Below are 21,703 nucleotides of genomic sequence, written 5' to 3' on the forward strand. Positions count from 1 at the left end.
TTTCATTCTCTGCTCTGGTTCTGGTTTGTGGTTTTGCACCTGTGCTCAGGTGGCCTGAAGGGGCTGCAGTGGAATGGGTGCTTGTGGCTCTAATGTATAAGGGACAGGAGTGCTTGATTTCAGTCCTGATTCTGGCACCTACCAAAGTTGTGACAAGGCTACAGGAACAACATTCGGGCAGCTGCTAACTTCTACAGAACCACTGTTACTCATGGCTTGGACTTCACTGAGCAGCAGATGCATGCGTGAGGAAATCAATGGCACTGGGAGAAATCTTTTTTTTTTTTTTTAATTTAGGAATGATAGATTTTACACACATGAAACTAACTGACCACACAAGGACTTGAGTTGACATGATGTTCCTCTGAAGTGACAATTTTCATATTGAGATGTCATAGGCAGCCATGAGCTCTGTCAGGATCTACTTCGGGTCTCTGAACCCTCATTGTAAAGACCAGAAGATGTGAGAGCAGTTTGTTCAACTACTGAATCTGAGGACACAGTTTTTACTCCACATCATTTACCTAGTATGTGGGTCTGATGCACACCTAAATGTAAGGCCCACCATGCTCTGTCTGTGTAGGTAGTCCTTACCTCCATTCTGGATGGCCATGGTAGAGTTCAGTCTGAGTTTTTCCACCAAAGGTCTTTCAAACTGATGGAGGTTACCTTGGCCAAGGTTAAGGTGCTGATGGAGGGCAGAGAATGGGCTCAGGCCACATTACTGTTTTGAGGAAAAAATGATGAGTGGTACACATGCTAGTTTTTAATTTACTTTAATAGTATAAACCTCATGTAGGTAGTATTAAGCCACAACAACAAAGCCACATTGAACAGCGTTTAGTAAAAGGCGCTCATAACCATGCACAGCAACTCTCTACACAGACACAACAATGCAGATTCTCCTTCAGGACTGAAGACATTGATTAGATAGAAAATTCAATTTAAAAAGAACATGCGGGTTTTAAATGCCATCACATAGCTCATTTACACAGGGAGAAAAGCTGTACAAAATGGCAGCTCTCCACAGGTTTTAAACCTGAATTCAAAAGGTAATGGCATCCATGGTGTAAAGGGCAGAAGTTATACAACTGATCCCAAGAAAATTCCACATTGGACTTTCCTTTAGATGTCCTTTAAAAAGGAAGAGGGGTAGGGTGGGGGGCAGATAATGCGCTGTATCTTAACAGAGAAATCCAAACTACAGGTACAAACTAGTTGATACTATGAAAAATGTGCAGCTCTTCAGTTATAAAACTAGTTGAACACTGATTTACAAGTTAATTGGGAAAACAAACTAGAAAAATATTCCAGCACTTGAGTTGTGTGTACATTGGCATCCGTGAATGAGCAGGCTGTTGGGATGACAACTGATGACGATAATTTCCCGAAGAAAGGCCATTTTTAATGTGCAGTCTATACCAAATGTTACCCAAACACTAAAACTTGATATGTTGAACATTTTCCCTACATCCCATGTATAAATACCAAAATTCTTGAAAATTAACTGAAAGTGCATATTGCTGAGCATTAGAAATGTCTGATGTTCTTCTCCTTCCTAAGCCATTTTAAAACTCACTCTTAGGTTGCTGCTAAGACAATAGCCCCCAAAGAAAACGAAAGGACTCGTTTAAGAGACTGCCAGCTTCCCTGTGAATAGTGTGATTGTCACAACAGGCACACAGGCAAGATTGAACAACCATGAATGGTGAGGCCAGGGACACAAGTGGGAAGCTGAAGCCAAATGACCCACGTCTCACCAAAGGCACTGAGGACTACAGTCTTAATAATTATTCTTAAAACACAGAGCAACAACCTGTGGGTCAGGCAAGATTTATGCACTTGGCTTCCTCCAAGACAGGCGCTTGTTCACCATAGCCACTAGCAGCTCTGCCAGGCTGGGCCCTAGCTCCCAAATTCCATCTCAGCCTAAAATCTCAATCATAGGAAACAAATTTCATCAGAATAGACCTGGTGGATGAGGAAAATATGTCAGCCTTCGCTTTCTTACTGTTAATTACAACTTTTATAGAATGTAGTTAAGTCAGGATAACCCCTCACTTGCTTCTAGTTAAAGGGACAATTGACTATGTGGTTTATGTGCCACAAGTTAATAGCTAACATTGTTTGGTAGGCTGGTTATTTTTACCACCAGACAGTACCCAAGTCTTACTGACAGCACAGGGTACACAGAGAGACTGCAGCAGCCCTCTGGATCCCCAAGTGCCTGTCTCAGCCACTAAATTCCCCCTCCATTTAGGGTAAACTGGTTTGTAGATAGCAGGCTTATAGTTACCACTCAGTTTTGGATATTAGGCTAACATCTCTTCCACCAGCCCCTGGGCCCTTCTAAACCTAGAGAACTACCCTCCTGTCAGGACCTTTCTGGCTTGAGGCTTCCTTATGCAGGAGTGAGTGACACTTGGCCCTTTCTAGACAGCTCCCTGTTCTAGGAAAATGAAGTTGGTAAGAAATTCACCAGTATATCCCTGTCAGGGGACCCTTGCAATACCCACATCCATTCACATTAGCAACGCTAGCATCAACTCTTGACAACATAGAAGTTTGGAATACGTGGCTACATGTCTGTATACATAATGTACACCTATGTACACACATTATATACACTGTACAAAGATAATATGAACACATGTACATTCATTCAGTCATCTAGGCCTATAAATCTGGACATGCACAGTGCGGCTGAAGGGACAGGTTGTGCACAGAAAGTACACACTGATGGGAGGCACTCAATGAGGAAGTCCAGAAACTTGTACAAAACACCTAGGCCAACCCCATCTCATTTTGGAATTGACTTATGTAGAAACTAACATAAGAGTTAAGACTTTTGCAAAGAGCTACAAAATCTAAAGACTGGAAGTTAGGCAAACGAAGAGGTGGGGCACCTGTTCTGCCAGTGTGGGATGTTCCCAGGACCCTCCCCCTGGAGAAAAGCAGCAGTCAGATGGTGCTTTTCATGGCCTGGACTTAGAGAAGAGTTTCAGCAGCACCAACAGCCCCACTGCACAACCAGCCACTGGAAAGCAGCAACAGGCTTCCAAACTCCCCCTGACATCAGGTCCCAGAAGACAGATCTTGCTGTCAGGGATGCTGATTAGGGCTTCCCTTCAAGAAACAAGTGTGTGTATATAGATGCTGCTGCTCTACTTGGGGACCACACTGGCCACCCTGGTTGATGTAGTGTCTACCCCAGAATACTGTCCACATCTAATACTGACACTGACAAACTAGAGAACCTTCCCAAGGGCATAAGTGACTCCACGTCAACTTCAATACAGAAACCCAGACAGCACAACCCCAGTTGCAGCCTCAGGAAGAAACTAGATAGTAAATGAGCCCCCTCAACACACACTGCAAACTGGAAGGATGGTGAAACTGTATTGAACACCTTGAGTAACTAAGGTGACTTCTACATCTCCTGGCCTGTTTTATTCCAAATTTCAACTTGGAACTATCTTAACATTATTTGAGATACTTCTGGAAAAGCCCAGTTAGCCAGTAGCCATGTCAGTGTGTATCTGTTCACCTACCTGAGAGGAGTGTTTAGACAGGCCTGTCCTGCTTCATCCGATTTGGAGCATCACAGACCCAATAGGGTGGAAACCCCTGAAAACTGGAGCCCAGGCACTGACTGGATTGGATTGGGCTCTCTTAAGAAACGACTGGGGCTGACCTTCCTAGATCTGACAAGATGGAATGGAGAAGCACTCAAAGTTTGCAGTGATTTCAGTTAATGAGAACATTGTGAGGATACAAGTGTTAAAGGTAAGGCCATGAAGATCTGGACAACCAGTGTAGGAGTTTGGCCCAAAGCGGCTCTGTAAATTGGCCATTACCAATGATGGGACTTAAAAAGGATCAGGCAGGTTAGAGTCACCAGCTTTTTTTCCAAGCAAAACCTTTTTCCCCCCTCCAGTTCTATCTTATCAGAGGTTGGTACTTCTTATCCAACCATGGTCTAAATAGCCTGATAGGGGATGCCTGAAATGGCCTAGAAATGACTGGCATGCTCACACTGTACAATCCTAAGAGAAGCAAAAGCCAGCAACTATTAAGATGTATAGATGTACTTACTACAGAACTCTCTACAGAGATGAAACAGGCCCACTATACTATACTCGTGTCCAGTCATTTTATCTTAATTTTGAATACACACACAAAAAGAAAACTTATAAGCTGGCAAAATTAAGTCCTTTCCATCATTTCTTACTGGCCATTCCTACTATTTTCCAACACTGGCTTCAAAATCTAGCTGAGAATTTAGAAGCTAGAGATACTATCTGCACTTAAGTCCCACTAACAGTGAGTAAAGTGTCATTAACTCAAAAAGAACCAGCCTGCCTAGCCTTAAGCCCCATAACTGTCCTTTAACAGGTACAAACTTAACCTTATAGGAGGTAATTTTCTTAGAAATTAATCAAAAAGCAAATACCAAATACCTGTCCTAACCTTCCACTTTTTTTCCAGCTGCTGCAGACTTGTACCCATGTGAATGCAGAGAACTTTAAGTCAGATCTAACTTCCTTGGAACTGAATTATGAACTCTGTTGGAAACTATGGCCATTTAACTATTTTGCTTTTTCTTTCTGATTTGGGTACTGGGGATGAAACCCAGGACCTAGTGCATGCTAGGCAAGTACTCTACCACTAAATCACCATCCCAACCCACTCCCCAGATCCCTTTAAAACTCAAAAGGAGTTTCATTAAGTTGCTCAGGTTGGCCCTGAATCTATAATCCTCCTGCCTCAGCCTCCCAAGTGCTGAGGTTACAGGCCTGCACTATGTGCCCTGTCTGAGGATTGCTTTTGGATCCTCTTTTGAAAGGGAGGTTGGTTTGCTTTTATTACTTCAAACGTCCTGGAAAGCTTTGTTGGACTAGCACATACCAGGGAGTCCCAGTATACCAAAAAATGACCAATACTTTTAAGATCAGAAAGAATTTATCTTGATAGCTTTTGTTCAGCTATCCAAGGCCAACCCCCTCAACAGGCAGCAAGGATACATAGCTCCCATTCAGCTGTAGGCTCTAAGTGATCACAGATACTGGCCCCTCCCCAGGCATGCCAGGAATAGAAACCCTCACTGCCCCTGGGTGGCATGAACTACTACAGGTCATACTCATGAAGTGTTGTCAAAGGGTGCAGAGCACCCACCTTGTACTTTTTGGTCAAAGGCTCAAGTTCCTATGGATTTGTAGCAGGACCTGGGCATACTTTTCAGTCACTAGAGAATTACTCTCATCACAGGAACTCAGCAAGCTGCAATCTAATTTTGAAAACTAGTGAAGTCCAGGTTCTGGAAGAATCGACAGATGTGCCTCTCTGGCTGGCACAGAGGCTCTTAATGGGACAATGCCAGCGATCCAGATTTCACTCACAGGAATTCAGCTCACCACCACCACTGCACAAAGCTAGGAGCGAAGTTCTCTTCTAAAAGTCAACGATTGTCTCCTGTACCCTAGTGAGTTTTCACAGAAATCATTAGCATTTTGACAAAAGGACACACAGTTTTCCATCTGCCCTGTCCACAGGCAAAGATGTTAACATTGCAGATTTGATAAGAAGTGCTTAGAAAGTGCTAACATTACCCTGGTAATTAGTAGCTATTAATTCCAAGGACTCTTTTTTTCTTTTTAAATGTATTTACACATACTGTTCTTAGGTTCTTTTAATACTAGTCTCTGACATTATAAAACTTCAGTATTGTTTTTTGCCCTTTGAGAATTTCTAAATACAAATTGAATTAAAAGATTGTTCCAAAATCTGCTTCACCAAAAGGCATTAAAACATTTCCTAGGGCAGGGAAGTGTTCTATGTCTTTAGTTGCTATTGTCTGGGATGAACAGGAGGAAGTGACTAACACACTGGAGACACCTGCACACACCAAGACACTGCTACTTCCCTTCTCTTGCACCTGCAGTCCTAGGAGGCATCCCACTGTTGGCAGCTGCCATTGTGCACTATAGACTGGCTCCGGTGATCTGGCCATTATATTCTGCTGTCTCCATCTTGAGGATGTAGGGAATTATGCTGTCTATTGAAACATTGCCAATGAGACCAGTAAAAAAAAGTTCTTCTGTTATGTTGGAGCTCATGAGCCTGAGAGCTGGCAGGCGGACAAGAATCCTTGCCAATCTGGAAGAGAGAAAAGGCATTAGAGAAATGGAGTCCCAATCCAGGCTACCTCCTAACAAATCTACATCTACCTATCTCTTGCTGAAATAACAAACAAAAGTCTAACATGAAAAAGAAGAAAAAAATATTGACAGTGGATAAAAGGCACTGGCCACAGTACCTGACAACCTGAGATTCCATATGGTGGAAGGAAAACCAACTTCTACAAGCTGTCCTTGGCCCTTCCACAAGTACACACGTGTGCCCACACGCATACACACAACATGAATGTAAAAAGAGGTTTTGGTTTTTTCTTTTAAATTTTTTGGGGAGACAGGGTTTCTCTGTATAACAGCTCTGGCTGTCCTGGAATTTGCTCTGTAGACCAGGTTGGTTTTGAACTCAGAAATCTGCCTGCCTCTGCCTCCTACATGCTGGGATTAAAGGCATACACCGCCACCACCACCCAGCTTGTAAAAAGAGTTTAAAGTATGAAGTTCCCGTGCTTCTTCCCACCTGTGCACAAATTGAAGATTCATCAACAGACTATACGTTAATGTATGGAATATCCCTACAAACTCATTAAAGGAAGAATACTGTGGTGGTGCCTATCTGTAACCACAGCATTCAGGAAAGCTGGTGCAAGAGGTATAAAGGCTGGAGGGAGACCAGCTTGTGCTATACACTGAGGCATAACATCTGTAGTTACTGGTAAGCAAAGAGATCCATATTTCTCAATGCATACTTAAAAGGAGCACAGCTGTGTGTTGCATGTGTGTAAAGGAAGCATCTGGAAAAAAAGCTCATGACATGCTCATGGTTGGCTCCTCTTGGCATGTTAGCCATGGGAAGGTAGGCAAGGTATGTCAGTAGCCAAGTGAAAAAAGGTTAGAACCCTTCTGGAATTTATGATCCCAATTACATATAAATTAAACATGTTTTGAAAGTAAATATATACGTATTAATAGTAGACATCCTTGAATGATGAAGTAATTTCTTTCGCTTTTTGCTTTCTAGAATGTTCCAAGTTTACAACAGTGCCTAAGTTGTTTATGAAAAAATTTTTTAGATTTATGTGTATGAATGTTTTACCTGCATATATGTATGTGCATCACATGAATGCCAGATGCCTACAGAGGTCAGAAGAGGATGTTTGATCCTTGGATACTGAGTTACAGACAGGTATATAAACCACCATGTGGGTTCTGGGAACTGAACCCTGGTCCTCTGTAAGGGCAGTAAGTACCTTGTTGAACCATCTCTCTAGCCCAGTGGTTCTCAACCTGTGGGTCAAGACCCCTTGGGGGTGGGGAGGTAGGGATAAATGACCTTTCACAGGGTTAGCCTAAGACCATCAAAAAAACAAACAAACAAACAAAAAACCAGATGCTTACAATTCATAACAGCAAAACTACAGTTATGAAGCACCAACAAATTTTGTTTTGTTTTTCAAGGCAGCCTTGGCTGTTCTGAAACTAGCTCTGTAGAACAGGCTAGCCTCGAACTCTGAGAGATCTGCCTGCCTCTATGGCTAGGGGAGGGGGGAGGCACCACAACATGAGGAACTGCATTAAAGGGTCACAGCATTAGGAAGGTAGAGAAATACTGCTCTAGCCCCTTGTTTTTAAAAAAGGGAGTAGGAAGCTGATGAGATGGCTTAGTGGGTAAAAGTGCAATTGCCAAGGTTGATTTTTAACCTGAATTTGATTCCCAGACCCCCACGGCACGTGTGCACCAACACAGACACACAAAAAGGAAGTATGTCCCATGCATGGTGGTAGATGCCTTTAATCCCAGCACTTGGGAGGCAAGGGAGATGGATCTCTGTGAGTGTGAGGCTGGCCTGTTCTACCAAGTGTATTCAATTTCAGCATAGTGAGACTCTGCATTAATCTTTTTTAATTAAGATATATACTTTGCATAAGCATACTCCTGAGATACTACCCATTCATTCATTCAGTCATCCTCTGCCTCTATGCTTCAGTCTTGAGGGTAAAGGTGTAAAGACACCACACAAGATCTAAGGAGCTGAATAGATCAAGTTGTCCCACGAAGTCAGCAAGGCAAATCAGGCTGGACTTCCTGAAGCCTCAGAGGCTGAATAAGGAGGCAAGCCAGGGTACTTCAGGAGAACTAATATGAAAAAGGAACAAGATTGAAAAGCCTGAAAAGTGAGTTACAGGGACTATGAGCTGGCTCAGTACGTAAAAAAGTATGCCAAAGAGACTGACCATGTGTTCAAGCCCCAGGATGAAAGAAGACCTCCAAGGGTTGTCCTCTGACATCCAATGATGCACCTTGCTCATGTACCCACATATTTACATATTGTAAACACAGACAAAGAATTACAACAGAATATGCTATACATAAGAAAGTCCACCCCTGAAGAAATGCCTAAGTGGGTTTCTGATGTCTATAGGGAAGCTTTTCTCATTTTCGGCCCTGAATCCCATGGTGTCTTCATCTCTACCCTCTTTCCCTGGTCCATGACTGGGCCACGAATGGCTCAGGCTTCAAAATGAGACGTGTATGGACCACAGGAACTATGGGAGCACTGTGGCCTCCTAAGAGAACAACTTCCTTGCACACCAGGCCAGACTGGAATTATGGGAATGGGTGCTTAAGCAGACAATTTCATTCTCTGTGTACCAGAGACTGAAGTCACTCTTCACATTTGTGAGTCCAGGTCTGAAGTGATCCCAGTGGAAGTTAGTTTGGGAAATTTGCATGTAGGCTAAAAAGATGGGCATAAAACTGTTTTGACTTTACACAGAAAAACCTACCAAAGCCACTGACTAATACAACAGCATTTCCTTTGAGAAGCACAGGATGGGAGAGGAAGTCCTGGTGGCTCAGTGAGCCTACAACAGAATTCTACACAGAGGACACAAGTCTGGGGAAAGCAGGCTAAATGTCTTTCTGGATTGTTGATTTGTTTACTTTGGAGGAAAGGTAGTTAAAAATTTGACCTGGAAAAGCTTGTCATGCATTCTATTGTTTGGCAGATCAACTATAATACTGTCTAAATCTGTATTAGGCTAATACACACACCCTATTGTTAAAATTACCTTATGTAACTCACTCCCCTCCTTTATAGGGGCCAGATTTCATTTCTGTCAAATACTCTAGTGTTGCCTTTCCCCATGGGTGCTGAGCACCTCTGTAAAGTGTGAGACACGAGCCTCAAGGAATCAGTTCCAGGAAAGCACTCCCGAGATGTCAGTAATCTAATGGAAGCTCTGCCAAATTGCTAGAATCTTATCCAGCCACACCCACCCCTGTCTATATTGGGCAGGGCCTCATGCTTTACCTGTATGTGTCTTCTGAGTAGGTTTTCTGAACATAATCCTGTAGCTCCATCTGTGCCTTCTCTTGAAATTTCTCAATTTGGCTTGTGCCCGTCAGACCTGGATGATCTGAAAACAGAAAAGTAACCCCAAGTTTCTCTTTGTATTTAGAAAGTGTCATAGACATCTTAATCTTTCTTTTTATTCTTAACTTGATAAACTTATCAAATATAAGCAATTAAGCTCTGAAGGCTGGCTCAGTGAACTGGGAAATTGTCAGAATACTGGCTTTGCCTCTATTTTTCCAAGGCTGTAAGAAACATCTAGTGTGTGACTTCTACTTGGAGCCTAACTACCACACCTAATCAGCCCCCTGTATTGGCTCTACACTTCTTGCTTTTTGCTACACTAGGAAACACAAATTTTAAAAGATATATGAGGAACCATCTCTTTCTAGATGTTTAATTACATAATAACTCCTTAATAGATACTTTTGCTTTAGAGTGAGGAGTCTGAGAAAGAAGAGAAAGGTTATGCTACTTTCAGCCCTTGCTGTTGAGGTAAATGATCAGCCCAAGTGACTTCTCCAGAGGCTTTGAGAAGAGCTATAGAGATGAAGAATGTGAAGCCAGTCCAGGCATCTTTTCTTTCCACCAGGAATAGTCAGGCCTAGTAGCTATTGCTATCCACAGAGATAGTAAAGCTGAGTTTCAGTCTGCCTGGATTATATGTGCTCAGAGAACCTGGAAACCGGCAGAGCCCAAACAAAAAGGACCACAGGATGGTGGTCTTATTTGGCCAATGTCTTGGTTACAACATGAATCCCCAGGCACATTTCTTCAGTGCCATAAAGGCAAGGATTTAACAAATGCTGTATTGATGCTAGCTAGATAGCAAAGCGCTCATTATGAACACAAGGGGTATGTAAAATACCGAAGGGCTCTCCTACACAACTGATGACAACATGGCCGTGTTTGGAAACATCAGTAGACACAGTGCAAAGTGTCACAAGTCCCCTCCGCATATCTTACCGGGGCTAAAGAGAACTATAGCTTTAAGGTATGCGTACTCATAGCCGTCTATATCCAGTTTCGCCATGCTGTTACAGAATTCCTGCAGCTTCCAGATGTGCTCCATGACTTGCTTTATCCGGTCACCAGAAAGCTTATCTGAAAACAAATATCATAGAGCCCCTGAGGAAAACTGCTGAGAATAAGTCGTCTTTTAAGGAGCTACACAGACAAATGAAGGTTAAGTTCACTTTCTAAAGAGAACCATGTCATTTCAAGCTGGTCAAGAGCTGTATTTACAGATGAAAGTGAAGTAGTAAGAGGTGCTTGTGCCTGAAGAGATGGTTCAAGAGTTAAAGAGCACTCACTGCTCATGTAGAGGACTTGGTTTCAGTTCCCAGCACCACACAATGGTTCATAATAATCTACAATGTCAGTTCTAGGAGATTTGATACCTTCTTTGGATCTCTGTGGGCACTGTACATATGTGGTGCAGGCATACACACTCAGGCACACACACGAAATAAAAACTTTTATTTTTAAAAAAGACACTTAAGTTAGCTGCCTTGTCTACACTTGCTTCAGTAATGCAGCTAATTCAGCCTGTAGTTGCCAAGGGGTAATTCCTTTATGACAGCATACCTCAGTTCATATGGGCTAGCTTCTGCAGGGCCATAATGAGTATTCTACTGCCGCAGCTGCTATTCTACTTGCCTATCAAATATTAGATGGCCACTGCAGCTCTTACTAGAGGACAGTTGTGCATTCATGAAGAACAGCTGGGTCAGCTCTGACACAGGCTGAACTTTGTTATCCAGGTACAAATTGGATCAAGATACATTCTACTCCCATATCTCTAGGACCTACCTTCCTGGATGCTGTTCTGCAGGTGGTTGACAATGGCTGCCAGGATGGTGGAGAGACTCATGACCTGGGCACACTGGGCTAGGCCAAGAGTGAAAAGCTCATTCCAGCAGGCCCGCACCAGGCTGGTATTGCAGTCCTGTCTAGGAACATAAGGATAAGGCTGAGTGTGAAGCATGTGGCTGACTCTTAAGTATGTCAGCTGTATAGGTTCAAAGTCTCAGCACTATCCACCATGTAGCAAAGGTATGACAATGGTCTATTATATGTCCAGGGTCATTCCCAGGAAGATGACCAAGAGTAAGTCCATGAAGAGATGATAAATTATTCTCTTAAGACTTCTTAGGGCTAGCAAGATGGCCCAACAGATAAAGATGCTTGTCACTAAGCCTAGTGACCTGAGTTCTATCCCTAAAGTCAACATGGTAGAGAAAATCAATTCCCCCAAATAGTCCCCTAATCGCCACATGCAAGCTGTGACATACATATTTAAAAAAAATATTTACATACATATGCACATATGTACATTTGCATTTAGGCCAAAGGTCAACATCAGATGTCTTCCTCAACCATGCTTCACTTTATTTTTGAGACAGGGTCTCTTACTGAATCTGATGATTATTGATTTGGCTACATAGGCTGGTCTCTGAGCTCCAGGGGAATCTCTTAACTTTACCTGCCCAGTTTTGGGTTTTACAGACATATACTTTTATGCCTGGCTTTTACATGGGTCCTGGGGATCTGAACTTAGGTCTTTACACTTCTACACAGGCTCTTTACTGGCCATGTCCACAAAGCCACATCCCCTGCTTCTCCAATAAAGTTGGTTTCCCATAACATTCTATATACTAATTAAGTCCTAGCTTGGCTCTGGGTATATGGTGTCTGTGACTCAGGCCCTCCAGCAAAGATGAGAAGCTGAACAGATCAAATGACAAACACTGACTACAGATTCTGAAGAGCAGAAACTCCATTAACAGTGCTGGCAGGCAAAAGAGCTAGTGCTGAAACTGAAGCAGTTCTTTGTTTAGTTAATACTCATGAGAGTTACTGTAGGTGGCACACTGCAAAACCTGTTATTTCCCCAGTTGCCAGAAAGCTGCAGAAACTGGCTTTTCTATACAGAGATGTATCTTCTAGTTGCTTCAGCCTAGCTGCATGGAGCCATTCCATGTCTCAAGTACAGCCTTTATTCTGTTAGGATCACTATCCTGACCATGTATGAATTTATAATAACCCCTTTAAAATGTGCTACTCTGGGCAAAGAAACTCTGGAGGAGGTTTCAAATTGTTCTAATGGAAACAAATAATAACAATTTTTTAAAAAGCCCACTCAGGGAACTGGGAGCATCATTGTTTAGCCACACATCAGGACATCTTCACCTAACAGTACTGATAACTCTGAGATATAAACTATCTCCCAGATGGCATCAAGGGCAGGCTATTGTCATAGAGTTCATGTGAATTAAATGACTTTCCTACAACCTTACAACTGCCAAATGCTATTATGATTCTCAACCTGGATCTCTTACCCTAGGCCAGTGCTGTAAACCAATGAACAACCAGTGTTTCTTACATATATATAACCTGTGCTGGTTACCCTGCAGCATGTATCCATTCACTACATTTCCAGTTTCATGTGACTGCTTATATTCCAGCCAGATATAAGTCACAATGGCAGCCTGCTCCAACTGGACATTAGTTACTTAGCACGTAGCAGAGCTGGTATTGGGAATGACAAGGAAACAGGATCACCAAATACAGTGATGTTCATGAACAAGTAAGCAGGATGGGCTTCCTGCAACAGTGACACAGGCTGGCCAACACAGGCAAGAGGGTGTGTGAACACAAACCAGTACTCTGATACACTCATCCTATCAAAGGCCAGACACAGCTCCTAGCAATAAGTCCTTACTGCATACAAGAAGTACTGTTTCCTCCAGTCTACTGACTACATTTAATAAAACTTTGGTTTCTGGAAAGGCCCTCAGAGACCTTGTTGGCCATTCTTGGAGGAGAGAATGCCACTACTCAAGAACACCCAGGAATAAAGGCCACTTACCCAAGTGCCTGAAAGGCTGGGATTGACCTTGCCCAGTGCATGGAGAGGAAAAGCAGGCGGGATGCAGACTCGCAGATGTAATGCACATTGAGGTACTCTGGCATAGGGCTGGGCATCGTAAGCTGGAAAAGAGGCGGCACTGTGACACAAGCTAAAGGAGGGGCAAGTTCCCCCGTCAACATATCCTTTTCCTATGTCAACAAAGGTAACAGTCAAAGTAGCTGACTCGGATCTCAAAGAACTTCCATATGTGTCCATGGAGCCTTGTAGCCATGGCTGTCACCAGCTCCTATGGTTTCTTGCTCAGTGACTTGAGTCTTGCAGGTTCAGGGGCCTATAGGACACTTTCCAGCTCACTCATCAAAGATACCTTCAACAGCTCTCACCCACAACTATATTACTTGTCTGAATCCACTGACAAGTGTTTTTAAAGGTGACTTCAAGATAATGAAAGGGTGCTGGGCAAAAGCCCGTATGAGAAGATAACATCTCATTGGAAGAACAGCCTGCCAGGATGCTAGATGTTCTGATGTCCACAAGGGCTCTCTAGTACTCTGGAAAGCAACCTGAGAAGTAAGCCTTGGGTAGCTATAGTCAGAGACCTTATCTACTCAAGTGACTGACTAATCTCTCCATTACAGAGCACTGAGACAAGAGACTCATTCTGCAGACTACAGACTAGAAAGTCTGCTGATGCCCTGTCAGTAAGGCAGACACAGAAAGTGCATGGGAAAGACTGAGGACCTACAAAGATGGTGGGTGGCTACGGTTCTAGTGGACAATATGCTTCAGATCAAAATCTAGCTGCCTACTTGCTAATGCGTTTATTTGATGACTTCTCTACATAGTAGAGAGGCAACAAGGTGCCCACCTGAGCTTATGTTGGAATCAGGCTGTCACAGGAAGGAAGAGGCAGAACAGCCAGCCTTTGATCCTTAGTGGCTAGCACTATGGCAGTCTATTTTGGCAGTGATGTGCCACACTTATTGGAGGGTCACTTCAGAATCAATGGCACTGTGAAACAGTTGTATAAAGAAGGAAAAGGAATATGCTTTGAAATTCAAGATTCTGCCACAATTAAAAAATGAGCTCATGCTAGGTGGTAGTGGCACATACCTTTAATCCCAACACCCAGGAAGCAGAGGCAGGCAGACCTCTGTGAGTTCAAGGCCAGTCTACAAAGTTCAGGTCTAGAAAAATCAGCTGTTACAGTAAAACCTTTCCTTGGGGGGAGGGAGGAACCAAAAATAAAGAAAATGGGCTCATAGCAAGGTACCTGACTCCAGCATACTGGGGAGGCAGGTGGCACCTGATAATTTTGTGTACTCACCTTAAATGTGACGTGTGTGTCTGAAAGGAGGGGGCCTTCAACTTCAATGATGGGTGTTGACTGGTCTCTGCTGATGACATGGATGCTCCCTCCTCCACTAGCATCTATCCCATCTGCCAGGCTTGGAGGTGAAGCACTATCTGTGGTATTCAGTGCTTTAGCTAAGGTGTCAAATGCCCTGTGAACAAAAACAAAGCAGAAATCCATGGCAAGTCAGTAAGAGAGCTCCAGCTAAGTCTACTTAAAGAAGCAACAAATGGAGACAGACAATCCAGTTCCACTCAGAAGGCAGTGAAGATCTTCTTCATTGTATATTTAGGCACTGAGCTATGTACTATCTTCACATATAATTTTATCTTTCATAAATACCCTAAGATTATTACACTAAATACTCCTAAATTATCTACACTTTATAGATGTGAGTGCTGAGGTTCATAGATGTTACCTTTTCCAATACCACTCCCAAGGTAACCAGAATTCTTTATAATTGAGATCTCATGTTCTTTCCCCATGCCTAGATCTGAATAGCGCTGTCAGATTGCAAATTAACAGGAGGACCAAGCAAAGGACTTGTATGGCTCCCAGCATGTACCTTATCTGGCTTGACACCAAGGCTAGAACGGAAAAGCAAAACTCAAGGGCCAACCTACAGGAAAGAAATGCCCTGAGCAGCCTGCCAATTCCACCTGGAACCAGCTAGTGCTATCCATCAACTAGCATTCAGAAAACCGGTGCAAGAAGAGGAAAGAGATACACTGTTTGGTGCAGATGCATTCTTTACACAGTGCTCAAGACAAAGAACATTTGTCTGATGAAGGCCCTGGTGTCGGGAATGAACAACAGTTCTGACTGCCTTATGTCACATGATATAAGCAGGTCCTCTTCCAGTGTGGGTACTCACAGTTAAATGTATAAGACCAGCAATGTGTGGGGTTGTTATGACAACTTTATAGTTCTTAATTACACAACTGGGGTACTTTTGAAGTACGTAATTCAGTGGCACAGCACTTGTCTTGTACTCAGGAGGCATCAATTCCAACATCAAAAAACAAAACATATAATTTAAGTGCCAAATGCTGGCATCCATCCTGAAAACACTGGGGAATATGGGGTATTAGAGGGGCTCATACCGAGTAATCTCACTTGCAGATTGGTCTTCTGGCTGCATTTCGGAAGTGTCACCATTGTTCAAAGATTCACTCAGGTTGGCCAGAGAGGTCACTACATTTGCCAGTGTGCCCAGAGCTCCTTGGCTTGTTTCAGCCTATTAAATAAGTAGTTGTAATATAAAAAATAAATAGTAACATTAAAAAACTAACACATACATTTGAATGACTTAAGAGCAATGAAGTGAAGAAGGTATCATGTCTATTCAAGGCCAGGGTCTAGAAGGTGTGAATGAAGAATAACACCAGGGAGATCTTTCTGTGAATCCACTGGATCAGAATGGATCAGAGTTTTTTTTCTTTTGTTTTGTTTTGTATCTTGATTGCAGTCACACACACACACACACACACACACACACACACACAAATCCACACGTGTGATGCAATGATACAGTGATAAAATGACAAAAACAACAAAAACCCCAGATAAAGTAGACTTCTCTAGTCACAACTTTTGTGCTTTAGAAATATTAAGAAAGTAGTAAAGAAACATCCCAGAAGAATGGAGGAAATATCTTCAAGTCATATGTCTGGTAATAGTGAGACTACTGAAAGATCACAATAACACAATACAAAAACAACCTAATTTAAAAAGGGATCTGAAGATATGAAGACACGTCTCCAAATGTACAGATGACTATTAACTGTTCCACCTTACTTGAAAGACAAATCAACAAAAAACATAATTTTAAAAGGGACAGGATCTGAAGATGCTTCTCTAAAGAAGTTGTACAGATGGCCAATAAATGTGTTCAGCTTTACTTGAAATACAAAACAAAACCTCAGTGATGCTTCACATAAATTGGATCCTAATCCAAGAAAGAAACGTTTTCCCAGATGTGGAGAAAGAACATATTGTTGATGGGTCTACAAATTGGTGTAGTCATGTTCATAAACAGTTTAAATTTAAAAGTTGCTCATTGCCAGCAAGTCTACTCTTCAAACACAGACAATCCAAATACTAATCATCTGATGAACAGATACACAGCATGAGGCAGCCAGGCAGTAGCATCCTTTTTTGGCAATGAAAGGAATGAACATGCTATGTCATGGATGAACCTTAAAGATAATATACTAATGAAAAACAAGTTGTGAAGGAACCATACTTACATGATTCCCTTCAGGTGGAATGTATATTAAATAATTGTTACAAACAAGGACCCAAAAAGTAGGTTGGTGATTGGCCTGCTTGATGACTTTTTAGGAAGATGAGGGTGTTCCGGAATTGGTGGTGGCTGAGTCCAGAATCATGAAAATACACTAAAATACCACAAATTTATACACTGCAAGGGTGATGGACTATGAATTATATTTAATTTATAATTATAAAAAGAAAGCCAAAAATAAACCATGAAATATATGCACATGCATCTATCCTCTGTACATGTGGGGTTTTGCTTTGTTTTTTCTTTTTGTGTGTGTGTGTGTGTGTGTACACATAAACCTGTGTTCTGGTAATAGAAATGAAAAACTAAAATCAATAGAAAAGTCTTAAGCATAAAGCTGCTTAGTAAATTATGATAGGACCACAGAATACAGGTCACCACAATGGGAGTGACCTCTTGGACCAACAAAAATCTCTATCTACAAGTTCATTCTCTCTGGCTCATTTGTCAGCCTATTGCAGATTATCAAATGGAAAGGGACTGGAGCTTCTGCAAAAGGCTGCCTTAGAAAAAGTAGGTATTTTCTTAGCATGTGGGTAGCTTGCCAGTATGTATAAAAAGGGGAAAAATTAATAGGGAATAGAACCAATGAATGTGACTATGGCCAGTCAGCCCTGACTAGGGTGTCTAAAAAGCAAGCAGAATCTTTAGAACAAATCCTAGAATAGCTACATCATGAGAAGCTAACAGAGCTATGCTTTCAGCATCATCTCTAATGGTCAAGAGGGCAGGTGTAGTTGGAAAAGCAGCCTACAGCGCACAGGCGGAGAGAGCATTACCTTGGAATCCGTGGCTAGGAGAACTGTACCATCCTCACGTATCAAAGGCTGCTGGATATTCACAAGCATCCCTGGATCAAGAAGACCTGTCTGTCTATTTAAGACACAAAGAAACTCAGAGTAGCTTCTAACATTTTCTGCACAGTATGCTCATGCTGCATTCACCTGACTTAATCTGCAAAGCTGTCTGCTAAGAAAAAAGCTCTAACACTCAAGAGTGGTCAGCTCTCTGCTCTTGCTGATGAGTGTCTCACAAAGCCAGGTTACAGGCTGAGGAAGGACAGAACATATGCATATCCCTAGGCCTTCTACACTAATTGTGGTCATTCTCCCCAAAGTTAAAATTCAAAGAATTGTTCAGAGACCCTTAACTTTAGCTTTTTGTGTAATACATTTTAGATTTCTCGTTTTCCTTATTTCTGTTCTCTTTAAAACCAGTTCAACAGTATGTTAAAAAGAATGTTTTAAAGAATGTTAAAAAGCTAGTTTGTGGCATTATCTGGGCCTTTCTTCACCTTGGGCCTTTTGTATATACTGTAAAAAATAATACTAAAAGGCCTGTACTTTGTGTTACAGACAGCTATTTTCCTACAGGAATGAAGCCTAAACTGTAGGATCAACTGTGCCCTGGAGTGACACCCAGCAATGCTAAGTGAACTCAAAGGGATGCCAGGGCTGTGTCAGGCAGGTGACAGCCATGTTTGTGTCCTTTCCAGGGATATCTGCACTTCCTCTAGCCAGTTTCACTGACCTTGATCCATCCTTGTCTGCCACAAATGTAGGAGTGGCTATCAGAGGACTTCTCAGGTCTTTCCGGATATAGATCTTCTCAGTCGAAGCAGCACAATTACTTGGTTTTTCCCGTTGCACATCAAAGGGCTTTCGTTCACTTTGCACAGCTTAAATTACAACATATAGTCACATTTTAAAAAAGGAGTAAAATGAATAACACCTTAACATAAAGTGGTCTCTTAGCAAATCTGTAACTCTAGTGTTTGGTCACCATGGGCTTTCCAAACAATGGAAAGTAAAAATCAAGTAACTCCTTGCAATACAAACCTAGAAGTATATAGATGGCTTGCGATGGCAGGAGCTACCTGCTGAGAAACTGCCACTCTGCTGTGACCTGAGAAGACCAACATAGTCCCCTGGGTTTTTTACTTCTGTCACTAACCAGTTGGGCTCAGCCCAGGATAAATACCTATCTTCAAGTGGACCCTTCATAGAGATTATCCCATGACACAAATGGCAGAGCAACCTTTCCAGAGTCCAATTCCAGCCTAAAGAGTTTCAGAAAACCAAAGGGTGTTAATTGTATGCAGCAATTTCTCTTCTAGCAGCCTATTGTAAGAATGGGTATATAGGAGGTAGAGAAGGCTCAGCAGTTAAGAACATACTAGCCGGGCGGTGGTGGCGCACGCCTTTAATCCCAGCACTCGGGAGGCAGAGGCAGGCGGATCTCTGTGAGTTCGAGGCCAGCCTGGTCTACAAGTGCTAGGTCCAGGACAGGCTCTAAAAAAAAAAAAAAGCAGCAGAGAAACCCTGTCTTGAAAAACAAAAAAAAAAAAAAAAAAAAAAAAAAAAAAGAACATACTGCTTGTGAAGAGGACCAGAGTTCAATTCCCAGCACTCACATCAGACAGCTCACAACTGCCTATAACTCCAGTTAAGGAAATCTAAGTCCTCTGTGAGTACCCGTACGTAACACACACACACACACACACACACACGTCCTCTGTGAGTACCTGTATGTAACACATACACACACACACACACACACACAACTAAAAAATAACTTTAGAAAATGATAGGTATGTTTGTTACAAGCACCTAAAAAGCAGATCTTGGCGATGGGGTAGGGTGTACAGAACATGTATGTACATTGAGAGTTTTCTACTATTGCTTTCAGAGTCTCTCAGTGACCATGGAAATCACTGATTGGATAGAATGGCTGGTCAGCAAGCTTTGGTGATCTACCTGTCTCCTAGGAATTACAAGCATGAGTAACAACACCCAGCTTTTTACATAATTGTTGGAGATCAGAATTTACAACCTCTTTCTAGTATAGCAGGCACTTTACATATTGAGTTATCTCCCCAGCCCACAAACTATTCTTAAAAGAAAGCAGTGAAGCCTTGGATCAAGATGCCCTACTATTAAACTGAAATGCAATCGGACTTTGAATTTGCAACTATACCTATGATTGTTCCAGTTTAGCCCCATCACTGCTTACAAATAAGAACAGCCTGAAAATATTACAGGGCAACCCTACCCTAAGTTAGTCGTGTATGTATTGTACTAACTGTGGTAAAACAGGTTACGAACATAGTTCTTGTTCCCCGATGGATTTTGCGTTGTCCCATTCCTAGAATGGGAAACAATACTGAAAACTATTAGCTCTAATCTTCCCAGGAATCATGCAGCACTGTTAGCTTGGTGTGGGCCCTTACTCTGTTCCTCTCCATCCCTGCTGTATTCTTAAGAACACAGCTCTGCTCTCCTTGACTTGTGTTGCTACTTTGGTACCTGGTTCTTATGATTCCGTCATCAAGAACTGACCTGATGACTGGTCCTTGTGGATGAGGGACTGGTTTTAGAATATCTGACCCCTCAAAAGTACGGCTGTAAGAGCTAAGAGGAGGGTTTCAGTTCTTCTGTGGCTGCCCCTGCTTGGGGACATTCTTTAGAATGTGACGGCTATAGCAATGAAATGTAGTGCTGGGTCACAGATGAGGCCCAGGGATTGAGAGACGTACCATGTGGGCTCTTTGGTAGCAGGGCTAGAATGACTTGGTCTCAGCTTTATTCTGAAGCTGGCATTACCCACCCTCCATTCCTCTTGGCCTGTTTTCTGATTCATCTAGAAAAGGGGCTTCATATATACCATGAAAACTGACCAAACCCAGCAGCGTTAGCTCTGGATCAGGTGGCTGCCCCAGAAGGTAAAGCATAGTGAAACTATTTTCCCCTTTCATTTACAGTCAAATGTAAACACCTTACTTAGCAAGCATTATGGGACCCTGCTACTCACATTCCATTTTCATGCCCATCTCCAGGCACTTCTTCAGCCTGCAGAACTGGCAGCGGTTTCGGTGATGCTTGTTGATAATACAGTCTTGACTGCTTCGGCAGCTGTAGGTCAGATTCTTTCTCACGCTCCTTTTGAAGAAACCTTTGCAACCTTCACAACTGACAGCCCCATAGTGACGGCCTAAAGAGAAATGAGTGAGCACATGATCTAGTTAGTTCATCATGAGCAGAGATGAGCTGCTCAGTACTATTCCCATTTGGAGTGCACCCTGTCAGAAGCTGCCACCATAGGGGTTAATGGCAGCCCAACAATATGTCAACATTGTGTTATAGCACAATGAAATCCAAAGCTCATACATGACATGACTGCCCTTGGCACACAACTTATCCCAACACACAGAGCAGCTCAGTTGACATTGCTCCAGTGCACACATTTTGGCTATAGAAGTTATATTGATGCCCACCCTTACTTACAGAGTAAATAGCCTATATATTCCTTCATTCTTGCTTGATCTCTGAGTCATGTCCTTATCCCCGAGTATGCCCCTGAGTGAACTACTCAGGCCCTTAGAGAAACACAGTTATAAACCACAGCTTACTCCTCTACTCTCTTTTACTCAGTACAGTGGTCTTTAGTCAGTGATACCTCAGCTCACCCTTCCTAGCTGACAAAGTGCTGTTGTATATCAGCAGAAGCTTGCAGCTCACTGAGACTGTCTGTGCACATTCTGGGCTCCTCTTGCTTGTGGAACTGAACTGTGAGGAAGTTTTCACAGCATCACGGTTCACACTGACTACAGAGGTAACTGTTAGGATCTCATTTTCCTTTTCTTTTAAAGCACTGTGGTATGAAATGAACCCTGTGAATATTTCC

The 21,703-nt window shown here is 42.5% G+C and overlaps 1 protein-coding gene across 5 annotated transcripts in view; it reads right to left on the minus strand.

Annotated features, from left to right (window-relative positions):
* Positions 1 to 760: 760 nt before the first annotated feature.
* The window catches only part of Nr2c2 (nuclear receptor subfamily 2 group C member 2), a 71,721-nt gene continuing 50,778 nt past the window's right edge, over positions 761 to 21,703 (minus strand). For all 5 annotated transcript variants that reach the window (XM_038317876.1, XM_038317878.1, XM_042054429.1 and 2 more), the window contains 10 exons: positions 20,831 to 21,010; positions 18,551 to 18,698; positions 17,800 to 17,893; positions 15,819 to 15,952; positions 14,689 to 14,866; positions 13,359 to 13,480; positions 11,300 to 11,439; positions 10,454 to 10,591; positions 9,446 to 9,551; positions 761 to 6,156 (listed from right to left, as the gene is read on the minus strand). In XM_038317876.1, coding sequence (XP_038173804.1) covers positions 5,982 to 6,156; positions 9,446 to 9,551; positions 10,454 to 10,591; positions 11,300 to 11,439; positions 13,359 to 13,480; positions 14,689 to 14,866; positions 15,819 to 15,952; positions 17,800 to 17,893; positions 18,551 to 18,698; positions 20,831 to 21,010 — 1,415 coding nt within the window. In that variant the 3' untranslated portion in view covers positions 761 to 5,981. The remainder of the gene's footprint in view (positions 6,157 to 9,445; positions 9,552 to 10,453; positions 10,592 to 11,299; positions 11,440 to 13,358; positions 13,481 to 14,688; positions 14,867 to 15,818; positions 15,953 to 17,799; positions 17,894 to 18,550; positions 18,699 to 20,830; positions 21,011 to 21,703) is intronic.

This window comes from Arvicola amphibius, chromosome 2, assembly GCF_903992535.2.
Source record: "Arvicola amphibius chromosome 2, mArvAmp1.2, whole genome shotgun sequence".
Classification (NCBI taxonomy): domain Eukaryota; kingdom Metazoa; phylum Chordata; class Mammalia; order Rodentia; family Cricetidae; genus Arvicola; species Arvicola amphibius.